Raw genomic sequence first — 15,857 nt, forward strand, 5'->3', positions numbered from 1 at the left:
TAATAAAACTTGTGTTGTATTATGCAATTCATTTAAATCTTTTTAATAATATCACACTAACACTTAACAAAAAACCCATCTCTTAGAAACTGCATCCTTCTCAAGGTGTTCTGGATATAGATTTTGAGTTTTAATTTTTAGTGTTTATTTCTAGGATGAAGATGAATTGGATTCCCATACCATGGTGAAGAATGCTTTGGAAAGTGTGAACACCATGAGAGCTGCCAGCACGATGAGTGAAGGAGCTCAGACCATGATTGAACATAATACCACCATATTAGAAAATGATTTGGGAACCATGGTCATAAATAGTGAGGATGAAGAAGAAGTCGATGGAACCATGAAAAGTATGTTGTTTCCCCTCTTTCAATCTTATTTTCTAATCCTGCAGAACATTTTCTTCTAGAAATTATCATCTTAATTGAGTGTCATGTAGTTTTAGGAAAATATGAACCCCAAAAGTTATTCCTTTTAATCCAAAATAAACTTAACAACCAAGCAAGATATAAAGTTAAATAGGCTACCACAACGTAATGTGGCACCATGTGAAAAATCAGGGGGGGAAGGGGAGGTGGCTTTTGAAATTTCTTTCCTACTCTATGTTTCTTATTAAGTGTAGCAGGATTAAAGGGAGGGAAAACAATGTTTATATGTGGAGAATATTTAAAAGATAAAATTTGCCTGCCTTTTAAAATTAAGAATATCTTGCACAAAATTAAAGTTTTTGCACAAACAAAACCAATGCAACCAAAACTAGAAGGGAAGCAACAAATTGGGGGGGGGGGATCTTTATAACAAAAAACTCTGACAAAGGTCTAATTACTCAAATTTATAAAGAGCTAAATTAGTTTTACAAAAATTAAGCCATTCCCCAATTGATAAATGGGCAAGGGACATGAACAGGCAATTTTCAGATAAAGAAATCAAAACTATTAATAAATACATGAAAAAGTGTTCTAAATCTCTTATGATCAGAGAAATGCAAATCAAAACAACTCTGAGGTACCACCTCACACCTAGCAGATTGTCTAACATGACAGCAAAGGAAAATAATAACTGTTGAAGGGGATGTGGCAAAATTGAGACATTACTACATTACTGATAGAGTTGTGAATTGATCCAGCCATTCTGTATGGCAATTTGGAACTGTGCCCAAAAAGGGCACTAAAAGACTGTCTGCCCTTTGATCCAGCCATAGCACTGATGGGTTTGTACTCCAAAGAGATAATAAGGAAAAAAGACTTGTACAAGAATATTCATAGCTGAGCTCTTTGTGGTGGCAAAAAATTGGAAAATGAGGGGATGCTCTCTGATTGGGGAATGGCTGAATGAATTATGGTATCTGATGATGATGAAATACTATTGTGCTCAAAGGAATAATGAACTGGAATAATTCCATGTGTACTGGAAAGTCCTCCAGGAATTGATGCAGAGTGAAAGGAGCAGAACCAGGAGAACATTGTACACAGAGACTGATACGTTGTGGCACAATCAAATGTAATGGACTTTTCTACTAGCAGCAATGCAATAATCCAGGAAAATTCTGAGGAATTTATGAGAAGGGATGCTATCCACATTCAGAGGAAGAACTGTGGGGATAGAAACACAGAAGAAAAACAACTGCTGGATCACATGGGTAGATGGGGATATGATTGGAGACGTAGACTCCAAGAGATAACCCTAGTGCAAATATTAATCATATGGAAATAGGTCTTGATCAGTGATGCATGTAAAATTCAGTGGAATTACACTTCAGCTATGGGATGGGGGTTGGGGAAGGTGAGGGGAAAAACATGAATCTTGTAACCATAGAAAAATATTCTAAAGTAATTAAATAAAATTCTCAAAAAAAAAATCTTGCACAAAATTCTGAGGAATAAAAGGAAAGAATACAGAAGCAGCTAGACAAAGATACTAGCAACAGAGTGGAAGGGGAGACTTAGACACACACATACACACGTGTTCACACTGTCAAGTGACACCAAAAGTAAAGTCTATTTTTTCTTCTTGACCCTTGTTCCTAAATTATCCCTGTGGCATTTTTACTAGCATAAACTTAAACAGTGATATACTTCTTCTTTTTTAAATGGCTAAATGTCCAATTAAACTAACTTTTGGGGCTTAGAATTTCTCTTAATTGTTCTTTTTAACATATAACAAATTGCCATTCCAAAACCAAGCAAATATTTTCATTAAAAATCTTTTTTGCAAAATAATAAATCGACATGGATTTTGCAAGATATTTATTGCAATTGACAAAAGCTTAGCTGCAAAGAAATATCATATGCAATTCAGTTATAATGAAACATCACAAGCAACCAGAATCCCTTTATCTTCTTTTTTTAGAATAACTGTTATCCTGAATGTTTTCCTTATAAAGTTGATTTTTTTTTGTATCTTAGAAGAAAGAAGACTTTACATTTTATCCCAATTGAATTCATCTTGATAGATTGAACCAAATATTCTAAACCATTTAGATTGAGTGTCATCTAGTATGTTTGCCATATCTTCCAGATTTGTGTAATTTGCAGATTTGATGGGTATATAATCTATGATTTAATCTAAATCATTTATCAAAATGTTAAACAACACAGGGCCAAGTACAAATCCTGGAATAAAAGAGTAGAGAATTGACACTACTCTTTGAGAGCTGTCATCGAAACCAATCCATTTTGAATTTTTCTTATTGTATTATCATGCAATCTATTTCTTTTTATTATTGTTTCTATCAAAATAATATACTTAATCAAAAGCTTTGCTATAATGTAGGCAAACTAAATTCATAGTATTTAATAATCCCGTAAAAAAGGAAATGTGGCTAGGAAACCACGACCAGTTCTTGATGAAGTCATGTTGGCTTTCTGTAATCACTGTTTCCCTATCTAGATGGTTGCCAACTCTTTTTAATAATCCATTATATAATTTTCCCAGGAATTGAAGTCTGGCTTATGAACCTATAATTTTAAAACATAGTTCTCATCCCTTTTTATGAAAATAGGAATATTTGCTCTTCTCTAATCTCATGTTATCTCTCCTATTTTCCATGGTATTTAAAATAGTAGTAGAGCAGCAAAAAGTATGGAGAGCTATTTGTGCTTTTTCTTTTCTGTGGGTCATTATGAGTCTGAACTTTCTTTCCCCCACTATAACTCCTACCACTACCATCATTCTCCCATCATTCTATCAACTATGTGACTGCCCTAAAGATTCTGTTTTTATTTACCATTACAGGAAGGAATCCTCAAGGGAGGAAGCTACATTCCAATCAATTCCCTATTATGCATTTGCATTCTCTCTGTTCTCCCTCAGCTTCCTACAAAATTAGAGCTCTAAAATTCTTCAGGCAAGGCTTTCCTTTGTGTCAAAGGCATTGGATCAACTATTACATGTAAAAAAAAAAAAGACCCTAAATTATTCTAGCACCACACACTACTAGATTTTTTTAACAAATATTAGATAATTCTAACATGTTCCTATATTACTCCAAAAATGATAATAGGTTTAGGTACAGTACTCATAAGCTAAGAAGAGAATTCCAAAGTTAATTTATGACATTAAAAATTATCTACTTTATCTTTCCGTGTAATTCTTTGTAGCATGAAAAATTCTCAAGGTAAACAATGAATTCTTTTCAAACAAAAATGAGAAAACTGAGACCATTGCAATTTATTTTAGTGGGAACTAAAGAAAGAACATTTATAAATGAACACATTTTATGGTTAGAAAAGGTACAAGAGCAAGTACAAAGTAATAATCAGTACATTGCAAAAATGACATTTTGTTTATGATGATATCACGTTGTAGTTAGGCCTTCTGAAAAGCATCAGGCCAGAGCCAAGACATGTTGCATTGTGTTTTTTAGTATTTTTGGATTACATTGTAATATAGAAAATAGTACAGAAAAGAGGTTTTGGGGAGACAGTAGAAACAAATTTAAGATACTTGAAAAATTATTGAAAGAAGTATTTCCAAAGGACTCAGAACAACAATACCCTTTTGTATGTGTGTATACAGATATAGTTATATTATATATGTATATTTGTTTACATACTTGTTATAATTAAAATTTTTTAAGAGACTGGTTTTGGGTAAGAATATCAATTTATTGATTAGGCTAGCATTATAACCAATAGATTGATAGGTCATTGCCCCCGTCACTTGACCAATGACCCCAAAAGTCCTCCAGGAAGATCTATAGTTTTAGAAGCTCATTAGTCAGCCCCTCCTTTGAACATCCCAAGATATCTTTAATTGGCAAATAGCTAATTAAGAACAGTCAATCAAACTCTCACCCTTCCCCACACCATTGGGAATGGAGATCCTTTAGGCAGGAAGAGAATCATTGTCTCATTCATCTACTAACCAAATTTTGTTAAAAGGAAAACATTTATTGGAATTCCTAAGGACAAAGAAAATACAAAAAGCCACAGAATGATTGGAGTCTCTGATCCATGACTGAGACACAGGAATTCTCTCAATATTCCACTACCCTTATATAAAAATTAAAATTGTGTATGAAAGATCAATTGTCACACATGTTACATATTTTCATAGTATTACTCTGTGGTATAGAGGTATAAGTGGTATACTCATGACTGGGAATATCTAGAATTGGATAGGTAGCTCAAAGCAGAGTTAATGACAAAGGCTATATAGACCAGATCTAGCACATTTTCTATTTTATATGCTCTGCTGCTAAATGTAAAGGAAGAAACACTGTGTAATCTGGACTGTGCAGGGCCTAAAAGTTATAAATTTTTCAGTTGGACTGATTGAACTTTAAGGTCCCCTATCCTAAATTTATGGCCCTTTGATATGGCCATATTATTAAATTATATTTATATATATATATATAAAATTAATTATATATTTATTATATAAATTAAATATATATAGTTTGAAGAATGACTGAACCAATTATAGTATGTGAACCAAACTAAGTATTATTGTATTATACAATACATGGAATTTGAAGAATTCAGAAAATATGAAAAGGCTTCTATAAATTTGTGCAAAGTAAGCAGAACCAATATGCTCAAGGAAGTTCCCAGGTTAATTCATAGACAAAGGTAACAAGCAAAATTTCCTTTAAAAACTGGAGCAGCTTGAGAAAAGAAGCCTGTAGGGAGCTTTTTAATACCCCAAAACAGTTGGAGCAAAGAACAGGGGCAGGGACAATCATAAAGCCAGACAAGCTAAAATAGTAAGGCACAAAACCAGCTATTCTTTCAGAATAGGAGGGGAAACATATCACCCAGTAGAACTGGGAACTTTTATTCCTTGGTTTGAAACTGTACTTCTTAATACTTCCCCCAACAAAACAAATCCCAAAACAACTGGCTACATGCTGACAGAATAAAGTTGATTTTGGTATTTTGGCAACCACTTTCAGATGGTTTTTAATTCACTTAAAAAAAAAACCACAAACCTTACCTTCTACCTAGAATCAATACTAAGTATTAGAACCAAGGAAGAAAAATGGTAAGGGCTAGGCAACTGACATTAAGTGACTTTCCTAGTCACATAATTTAAAAGTATCTGAGTTCAGATTTGAACCCTGGAATTCCCTACTCCAAGCATGGCTCTCTATCCACTGTGAACCAAGCTGCCCCTGTAATTCACTTTTTACACCCCTTGCTATGGGAACCCATTTGTTGTTTTGCTTTTGCATAAAATTATCCACTAACCAGACAAGAAGATTTTAGTTTGTCAGGCAGGCTCACAAACTGCTGGTTTCTTTACCTTAGCAAGAAGGTGTAATATAATATGGACTGTTTCCTGATTTTGAGCAACTTTTAATGGGAGACTAGAGATCTGAGAAATATTTGATCACAGGTTCTTTGACCTATACTATGAATGAATGAGCAAAAAAATGAAAGGGAAAAAATTATTTAGCCTTTATTTTGTTTCCACTGTGACAAATCCCATGGATATAAATAGAAAAAGCAAAATAGTCCCTGCTTTCAAGAATCTCTGATTCTCATTGGGTGAGATAACACATTAAAGAAAGTTCAGACACAGGGAAGATGGAAAGGCATGGAAGTCCTAAAGGTGTTGCAGTGGGGATTAGAAGGCAAGGCCCACAGATCCTTGTCATTAGTATAATTAAAATGATATTGTCGGGGAACTAGAGGATATTAGGGCAGGGCAAATAAATACTAAGTCCTAAGACTCCTTTGTCTCAGACAAAATGCATTTATTTCATTCCTATTTTAAGTCTGACACTTTGGCCAGGGTTGGAAGCAGGGGAAAATGTCTCCTTTTCTTTTGAAAAATACCTTTACTAAGCTATACTTCCTAAGTAGTCAATTTCCCTGTCCCATCTCCGCCACTTAACTTTGGAACAATGCACATTGACCACCTACAATATTTCTTATGGTAAAAGGAAGCCTTGAAGTTCAAGAGTAAAGCTGTTTTAACATACACAGAACACAAACCCAAATGTGCAAAAGTACAAAATGTAAGAATGATAGAATACTTAAGGAAGTATAAGATTCCTTCTCATTAAGAGTCTTCAAGATGAATGTGGGTAATGATATATCAATTGTGTTGTACCAAAGATTCCTTTTTCAGTTTAGTTTGAACTTGATGTCTATTTAAGATTCATTCTAACTCTTAAAATTCTATGAGTCTTGACCCTGCCTTTAAGGAATATTCAGTTTAATTCAAAAAAGAAGAAAAATTCATATTCAGGTGACAGAAGCAAGTCCAATATAAAAATATAAATATGAAAAGAACTGCAAATGGTTTAAATTTCCTCACAATACTATACTTTTTTAGAGATCAAACTTCTGGTAAGTTTAGCCATTCACAACATGCAAGTAAACAGGAAATACCTCTAGAAAGGTCTAAGATTTTATGATTCTTTGACTAAAGACTGAATTTTGTTTGTTGTATTATAGTTGCCCTAATGTTTGTTCCTATATTATAATAACTTAGACTATAAGTCTATAGCATTATTCTTTACTCAGAGGCATAGGACAACATGTTTAAAACCTCAATCAGATGTGTTTAAAGCTGCTAATAAAAAATAACTATTAGAGAAAACAAAAGAATTCTAAAAATACTTAATGTAGATTAAAAAAATACTTTTAATAGACTGAGGGCATTACTCATCTAGTACCTGGGGCATCCATTTTTCCCCCAATAAGACCCTCAAAAGAGCTATTTAAACACGTTGGGAGGACACTCGGGGTCCACATCCTTTTAAAACTATAGCTCATAGCCCCCCACTGATAGTTTTTGTTTTTGTTTTAGTCAGCTAAAGAATACAATTCCAAGTAAAGGAATTTAATAAGAGTATAGAAAAATGTCTCACAAGATTATTACCCTCTATCCCTATAAACCTAAAGCACATACTTTCACAAACTCACACATCCCATGTATAAATAATCATACATGAAAGGTACACATCTAGGGAACACATGACATTTCTCGACTTCTTCATCCTTTATAAATGTGTATTAACACAGAAGCTGCAGTTATCTTCCTTGTGGTCCCTTGCTTTGCATGAGGCCAAGATAATAAAGTGTCATATAGTGCCTTAGGTTGCCCAATGGCATAGTTTATGGCATAGTTTACGCAGAATCTTACAGTAGGAAGGAATCCAAAAGATCTAGTCTTCTGATACCTAAATCTAATACCACTTCTACACAAGCAAGAATCCCTGAAAATCTGGAAGAGAGTAGGAAGTCTCCCAATAATGGAACTTAATTCACTCATTCTATTTTTGCACAGCTCTTATTGTTGAAAGTTTTTCTTTATATCAAGCCAAATCTACCTTTGCAGCTTCTACCTATTGCATTTCATTCTGTCCACTGAGATAAAACTAAGGCTAACTGTAAATGCTTCTTTTAAATACTTGAAAATGGATTTCTTGTCCCCACCTGAAGTCTTCACTTCTTTTGTGCTAGACATCTGTTTTTTTCATCTTGTTCTTACAATGGTGATTATGCTATTATTAATATAGCCTGAGATGATATTAGTTCAGCACTACAAATATCTCATTTAGATTTCCAAGAAAAATTTATGAACTGTCCTTTTGTATAGTTGCAACTTCTCTGCATTTTATAGTTTAATTTCTAGTAATGTTATAGTATTCCAGTATCCATCTCATTGATGAGTTAATCAGTAGACATGTGTTAAGTATCTACTGTGTGCCAGGTACTGTGCTGAGCAGTGGAGTTATACAGAAAAGCAAAAGACATTCCCATCGCTCAAGAAACTCATAGTCTAAAGAGGGAGATAACATTCAAACAATTGTGTGCAAATAAGTTGATTGTTTAATAGATAATTAATATAAAATTATTAATGTTAAATAATGTCTGTTGACCCTCTTATAATTGTTTAATTATTAGCATTTTCTCTCTGCTTGCCCCATTGTTCTTACCTTCTTACTGTTTCTCACATATGGAAAACACTGTATCCTCCAGTTTCTCTAGTTTTGAATGGGTTGCTGGCATGCCTATAATTCATTCTGTTCTCACCTCTGCCTTCTAGAATTAATACTTCATTTCCTTCAAAGCTCCAATCAAGCATCACTTAATCAGGCCTCCTTGATCCCAGCAGTTAGTACCTCCAACTTTCCATATATCTTTTGTGAGTGCCTGTTTGCATTGCATATTATAAACATTTTCTATTTTGCCCCTTTTCCTTCCTCCTTTCACCTTGTATGGTTCTTAACAGTAGAGAGTACTTTACTTTTTCCTTGACAGTACTTGGCATATAATAAATATTTAATATATGTGTTCAGTTGATTGATTTTGCCACTGTCGTTAATTTTAAGTCACTAAAGAGGGCAGCTAGGTAGTACAGTGGAAAGAACACCAAGTCTGGAATTAAGAAGACCTGAATTCAATTCTCGCCTTAAATAATTCCTAGCTATGTGACCCTGGGCACATCACTTAATTCCATTTGCCTAGCCCTTGGCTCCCTTCTCTCTTAGAATTGATACTAAGGCAGAAAGTAAGATAAAAAAAAATAAAACTCTCAAAGCGGGGCAATTAGTTGTCTTTGTGGAAAGAGAGCCAAATCTGGAGACAGAAGTTCTTTAGTTTAAATGTGGCCTTGGACACTTCCTAGCTGTGTGACTCTGGGCAAGTCACTTAACCCTCGTTGCCTAGTCCAGTGCTGGAGAACCTGTTACAGACTGAGTGCCCAAACTGCAACCCTCATACTACATGTGAGCCCCTCCCCCTTGTAAAGGTTAAAATTATGGTTGAGACTGAAAAGTCTAAATTTAAGTGGTCACCAGGGGAAATCCCAAATAATAAAATACCCAAGTCAGCTGGAATTTTTTATGGTGATTTAATTGATAGTGGAGGAGATTAAGAAGAAGGAAGGAGAAGGAGTAGGTTTTTTCTCTCCCTCTCCCCCCACCTGACTAGTATGGGGTGGGGAGATCAGGAGATAAGGAAGTAAGGGTTTGGAGTATGAAGGAGGAAGGAGTCAGCCGGAATTCCAGAAAAAGAAGGGCTAAACTCTGATGCCCGAACCTGAATCAGCTCAAGGCAAACTCACCACCAGCACTCCAAGATGTCGAAACACCTAGCACATTCTCATCCAGAGTCGCCTCTCCAGGGAAAGAGGAAGTGACGTGCCTTATGTGGACGGTTTTACATCACTTTCCTGCATCTCATCTGTACCAGTGATTGCTTAGCTTGACTTAGGACAGCCCAGGGGTCTGTCCGTTTTTCTGCACATGTCTGTTGAAGGCTATTTCTTCAGATAATTAAATCTTGAGTTTGAAGCAGACCTTCCTAATCTTGTTAAACTAAGAAAGGTGGAGAAATGTAGAGTTTCCAAGACCTGATTCTGTTATTCCAAGTATCTCCATTGTTACTGATCAGGAAATAGCTAAATCAGATCTTCTAAAGTACAGTCTGATTAGAGTGGAATAGTTTTAAAATTCACACCCTTCCCCAGATAGGAGAGGGAAGAAGCACTCCCATTGGGCTGCTGGGCAGAAGGATGGGTGATGGGAGAAATGTCTTTAGGCATTTAGAAATGTCTTTAGGTGGAGATGGGGAAAGGAGCAACCCCCTCCAGCATGCGTACCATAGGTTCACCAACTTAGACCTAGCCCTTACTGCTCTTCTGCATTAGAACCAGTGCATGGTATTGATGGATAAGATGGAATGTAAGGATTTTTTTTTTAAGTCATTAAAGCCTCCTTTGGGTGGGATATTTTCATCCATTTCATAGGTTCAAAAAATAATTCACCACTTACTGACCAATCTTCTGGTAATGAACTTTTTCATTCATAGCTTAATTGATCTTCTGACAACAAATACAGTTTGTGCATTGTTGGCCATATATTTCTTCAGCCTATGCTTATTAGAAACTATGAGATCTTTTTGCACTGGGATAGTTTTTGAAAAGTCAAGGTCACCTCCACATCAAGATGAAACTTGTGTTAAAATGCAAATTCCAAATGATGAAATGGCTCTTGAACAAAAAAATAGTTCAGAGTATATAAAAAGAAATTATTATATAAAATTCAACAACAAAATCTAAACCTTTTTATTAGATTCAAACTATGTTACTAAAAGTACCTTTATTTCAGCAAAAGCAGTAAAAAAATAAAACAATGAAATATTTTTTTTAAAACAGTACATCTCAGTACTGGTTCTGGTGAATTCAGCTCTTATAGTTATTTTGAGATCTTAACAAATTAGTGCCTAACTTCCCCTTGTCCTTTCAATCCTTAACCCCAATTGCCTAGCCATTGACACCCTTCTCATTTGTATCTCATGATACTAAGAAAAAGAAGAGTCCTATGGAAGGAAGTTGAAGAAAACCAAAATCTGACTGGGTCCATAAGTTATTTATATTTACCTAAATCTCAATAGGGCCCTAACTGTAGCAATGCAATCTATTTATATTAAACCTCTCTATAAGCTCAAGTGATGCCATTCCATCCTGTGTACTCAGGCAAATTATTCCTTCTATCATCCCCATTCTCTCACTTATCTTTAATCTCTACCACCCTACAACTATATCCATGTCTTTCTCATTACTTAAAACAAAACAAAAAAAACCTTACTTGATTCATCCATCCCAGAGAAACAAAGCAATGCAGGCGAAGGGAAATGATTGGGGTAGGGGGATGGCACAGTAAGACTAAGGACTTTTTAACTCTGAAGCCTGGCTTCAGAACTCATCATTCAAATCACACTGTTCTTTCCAGTTATCAGGGTTTTCTTTTTTTTTTTTTAATTTTATTTAGTCAACTTAGAACATTATTCTTTGGTTACAAGAATCATATTCTTTCCCTCCCTCCTTTCCCCCCCCCCCTTCCTGTAGTCAACATGCAATTCCACTGGGTTTTGCATGTGTCCTTGATCAGAACCTATTTCCATGTTGTTGATGTTTGCACTAGGATTGATCATTTAGAGTCTACATCCCCAATCTTATCCCTCTCAACCCATGTAATCAAGCAGTTGTTTTTCTTCAGTGTTTCTGCTCCCACAGTTTTTCCTCTGGATGTGAATAGTGTTCTTCCTCGTAGATCCTTCCAAGTTGTTCAGGATCACTGCATTGCCACTAATGGAGAAGTCCATTAATAATAGTAGTAGTCTCTCGGTAACTGAGGATGACGATTGTCTTTGTGCGTTTTCATCTATGATAGATGAGTGTGCACAAAGACACTTGTGTGTGAAGGAGATTTAAGTGGAAAAGTCGATGCACAGAGATAGCCCCACTCTCTCAACGTTGGCCTGGGTCCAGTGGCACGAAAAGTCGTTACACCTGGAGACTTCCTCAGCTGCATTGGGTGGCCGTGTTGTCCTTTGTGCTCCAACACGCCCTAAGCACTCCACAGTGCTTTGCTGCGTCGCCCTCTCAGCCGTTGAACCTTCTTATTGGTTTCTTCCGTCTGTTCAGCTGAAGCAGTCTTCACATGCTGGGTGAGCAAAGCCCTGGTTCACCAGGGGTCGACAACCCGATGGCTACCCTCACAAGGTTTAGCCGGCCTGTTGAAGCCTGCCCAGGGTGTGGCTGCTGCCGCATGCTAGCAGCTACTGGGAGCCACAAGTGAGAGCTGGGTGTCAGGTGGGGGTCAGAGGCTGGAGAGATGCTCAAGAAGGGCACAACAAGTCCTCCATACCAGAGATATTACTCCTCCCTGAGCATCCCATACACCCCAGAAGTCCATTACATTCGATTATACCACAGTGTATCAGTCTCCGTGTATAATGTTCTCCTGGTTCTGCTTCTTTCACTCTGCATCAATTCCTGGAGGTCATTCCAGTTCCCATAGAATTCCTTCACTTTATTATTCCTTTGAGCACAGTAGTATTCCATCACCATCATATACCACAATTTGTTCAGTCATTCCCCAATTGAAGGGCATCCCCTCATTTGCCAATTTTTTGCCACCACAAAGAGCACAGCTATGAATATTTTTGTATATATATTTTTCCTTATGATCTCTTTGGGGTACAAACCCAGCAGTGCTATGACTGGATCAAAGAGAAGACAGTCTTTTAGCACCCTTTGGGCATAGTTCAAAATTGCCTTCCAGAATGGTTAGATCAATTCACAACTCCACCAACAGTGCATTAATGTATCAAGGATTTCTTAATTACTAAATTTCTTTTCTTAATCCTCTTATTTTTAACCTCTATAGTTTTTGACACCATGATCCTCTTCTTCTTGATACTTTTTTCCTCTTTAGATTGTCTTGATATTGCTCTCTTTCCTGGTTTTCCTACTTGTCTGACTGCTCTTTCTCTGTCTCCTTTGCTGAATCTTTGTTCAGGTCACTCCCACTAACTATAGGTATCCCCCAAAGCTCTATTCTGGAATTTATCTTCTCCCCTTTATATCATCAACTCTCATGGGTTAATTTATCACTTCTATTAGGTGATTCTCAGATCTACTTTATCTAGCTTCAACCTCTTTCTGACCTCCAGTAACAATCTTTAACTACCTTAGGTATCTTGAATTGGATGTCCTATAGACTTCTTAAACTCAAAATGTTCAAAACTTGAACTGTTTATCTTCCCCTATACTACTCCCCCCCAAACAACTCTTCTCGTCTTACTGGCTTCCCTATTATAGTTGAAGGTTCTGCCATATTCCCAGTCACTTAGGCTCAAAAACTAAGTGTCATTCCTAATTCCTGACTCTTTCTTGCCTCGATAGTCAATCTGTTGATCTTTCTTTTTAAACCCTTACCTTTGTCTTAGAATTAATACTAGATATCAGTTCCAAGGCAAAAGAGCAGAATAACAACTAGGCAGTTGAGGTTGTGACTTGCCCAGGGTCATACAGCTAGAATGACCAGATTTGAACTTAGCGCTTCTCATCTCCAGGCCTGGCTCTCTATCCACTGAGCCACCCATCTGGCCTTGCCATTTCTTTTTCAATTATACTTTCACAACAACTCTTTTAAGTCTCTTTCTCTTCTCTGACACTGATGTGACCATGGTGCAGCCCTTCGTTACATCACATCTAAATCACAGCAATGATTTTCAGGTTGATCTCCCTTTTTCAAATTTCTCTCCACTCCATTCCATCCTCCACTCAGCTATCACAGAGATCATCCTAAAATTCAGGTCTGACCATGTCAGAAACTATAGTGGTACCCAGTTGTCTCCAGGATGAAATAGAAAAATCCACTCTTTGACATTTAAAATCCTTTATAAGCCACCCTCTTCTTACCTTTCCAGGCTACTTTTACCGTACTCTTTTCCAAGTACTAGAAAAGCCAGTGGCATTGGCTTTCTTTCCTATTCTTGACAAAAACTCTTCATCTCCTGACTATATGCATGTTTATTGTCTGTATCCCATTCCTGACATTCTCTCCCTCCTCATTTCCTCCACTTAACGTCTCTGACTTCCTTCAGCTCTTAGCTAAAATCCTATCTTCTTCAAGAAGTTTCCCCAGTCCTTCTTAATACTATTGATTTCCCTCTGAGATTACCTCCATTTTATTCCATATGTATTTTATTTGTACATAGTTGTTTGTATATTGGCTCCCCTCCTTCCTCTCTATATTAGAGTGTGGGCTCTTTGAGATTAGGGACCGTTTTTGCCTTTCTTTGCATTTCTAGTTCTTAGCTCAATCCCTGGCTTGCTTGTTAGAGAGAGTAGCATATATTATTTTTTGACTAGCTGTACACAGATTATCAACACTGCAAGTTATTAATGTGCCTTGAAGACTATTCCAACTGTTCAGTTGCTATGCAACTTCTCATTCATCTTTACTAGTATACCCTTTGTGAATGTGCATTACCCAGACATGAGGATTATTGATTCCCTATTACCTAAGATATCAGATTCTTCTATTTTTGATAATCCAGTGTGTTACATTGATTGTCTGGCTTTTTTCTTGGCATTCACAAACAATAAGTTGTACTCTGTTTTTTTTTTAGATTAGATTATTCTTTTACTGCTATTATTATAATATTTTTTTTTTTACTCAAGGAGTTTGGTTAAATTAAAGTATCTTTGTTTCCTCTGTGCTTATCATTATCTAGTCCTTACAACTAAATTTTGTTGAGGGTATTCAGAACTTTTAAGAACTTTTAGGAACATCTGATTCAATATGACATTTTGAAACTAATATGCTTGGCAAAAAAAAAAAATTTAATATTGGGGTAATTGCCTAGTATTTACAGGTAATTTGCCATTTGTTTCTAATACTTTCAGTTTTATGTTGACTCATTTCCAAAGTATTCAAAACAACTTTCCAATTAAAAAATGTAGAAATGAGCACCACTTAACCTCTGAAATATTTCCACAGCTTAAAACATTATGTAGTTTTAAAACTCTTATCTGTAACATTAACTGAATTTTAATTAGGTGGTTTTTCTCTCTGTTAGATTGAATATTTTGACTGTTATTTCTGATCCACTCAGATTTATTCCATAGTTAAAGAATTCATATTTTTGTATAGAGTTGTTAGAAAACAACAAGATTTGGATTCAAGATACCTTAGGGTCAAATGTTGGCTATGCCACTTGATAACTAGAATACTGCATGATCCCACAATAATCATTGTCTCAGCTTCTTCACTTTTCTTAGCAGTGGAAGAGAAATAATAATACTTGAGATTCCTATTTCACAATGATGATATAAGAAAAATGTTTCATAAAGCAGAAAGTATAATGCAAATATGAGAGATTATTTTAATAATAGTCAATAGTTAAACCTTCTCTATGTTCTTTTTAATTTAGGAAATACAACTTCATCACAAGCACAGAGACCATCTTTTATGGATTATTTCGACAAACAAGATTTCAAAAATAAGAGTCAAGAAAACTCTGATAAAAACATACATGAACAGCAGGTTCCTGTGTCAAAAAACATTTTTCCTGACAACTGGAAAGTTCCTCAAGATGGAAACTTTGATTTCGTAAGTACATTTTAATTTTCATTAGTAAATTTCCTTTCTCTTTTTATAGTCATCCACAAATGTCTATGCGGAAACACAAATCAATATAAAGAAAAATTTCTTGGTAATTAGAGCTGTTCAAAACTTAGATAGACCACCTCCAAATATAGCAGGTTCCCCATCTCTGTAGGTGGAGTAGCAACAAGATGCAGAGTAGATGGCCTATCCCTAGTGTAGATGACCTTTGAGTTCTCCTGAGTCTTTGAGTTAAACATCCAAATGCTAAAAGTATTTAGTCAAATCATAACTTTATTTTATTTTTTAAATAGATTTTATTTCTGGATATATCTACTCTGTTCTGTCCCCAGGATTGAACCTCCTTTTATAACAAGGAAAACAAATGATTCAGTGACTTTGACAGTATATAAAAGATTCTGCCTTCTTATTCCCTTACTTCATTTTCTATTCAATGGGACTATTATATTTCAGTTTTTCAGAGTTTGGCTTCCATCATGAA

General features: G+C 35.6%; 1 protein-coding gene across 7 annotated transcripts in view; it reads left to right on the top strand.

The window, feature by feature from the left end:
• STK3 (serine/threonine kinase 3) overlaps window positions 1–15,857 on the top strand; it is a 540,259-nt gene that overhangs the window by 428,435 nt on the left and 95,967 nt on the right. For all 7 annotated transcript variants that reach the window (XR_008917553.1, XM_056823277.1, XM_056823275.1 and 4 more), the window contains 2 exons: window positions 155–347; window positions 15,183–15,361. Coding sequence is in view for 6 of the 7 variants with exons in the window: in XM_056823277.1 (XP_056679255.1) it covers window positions 155–347; window positions 15,183–15,361 (372 nt within the window). In the remaining variant the exon portion in view is untranslated. The remainder of the gene's footprint in view (window positions 1–154; window positions 348–15,182; window positions 15,362–15,857) is intronic.

The sequence above is a fragment of the Monodelphis domestica genome, chromosome 3 (assembly GCF_027887165.1).
Source record: "Monodelphis domestica isolate mMonDom1 chromosome 3, mMonDom1.pri, whole genome shotgun sequence".
Classification (NCBI taxonomy): Eukaryota; Metazoa; Chordata; class Mammalia; order Didelphimorphia; family Didelphidae; genus Monodelphis; species Monodelphis domestica.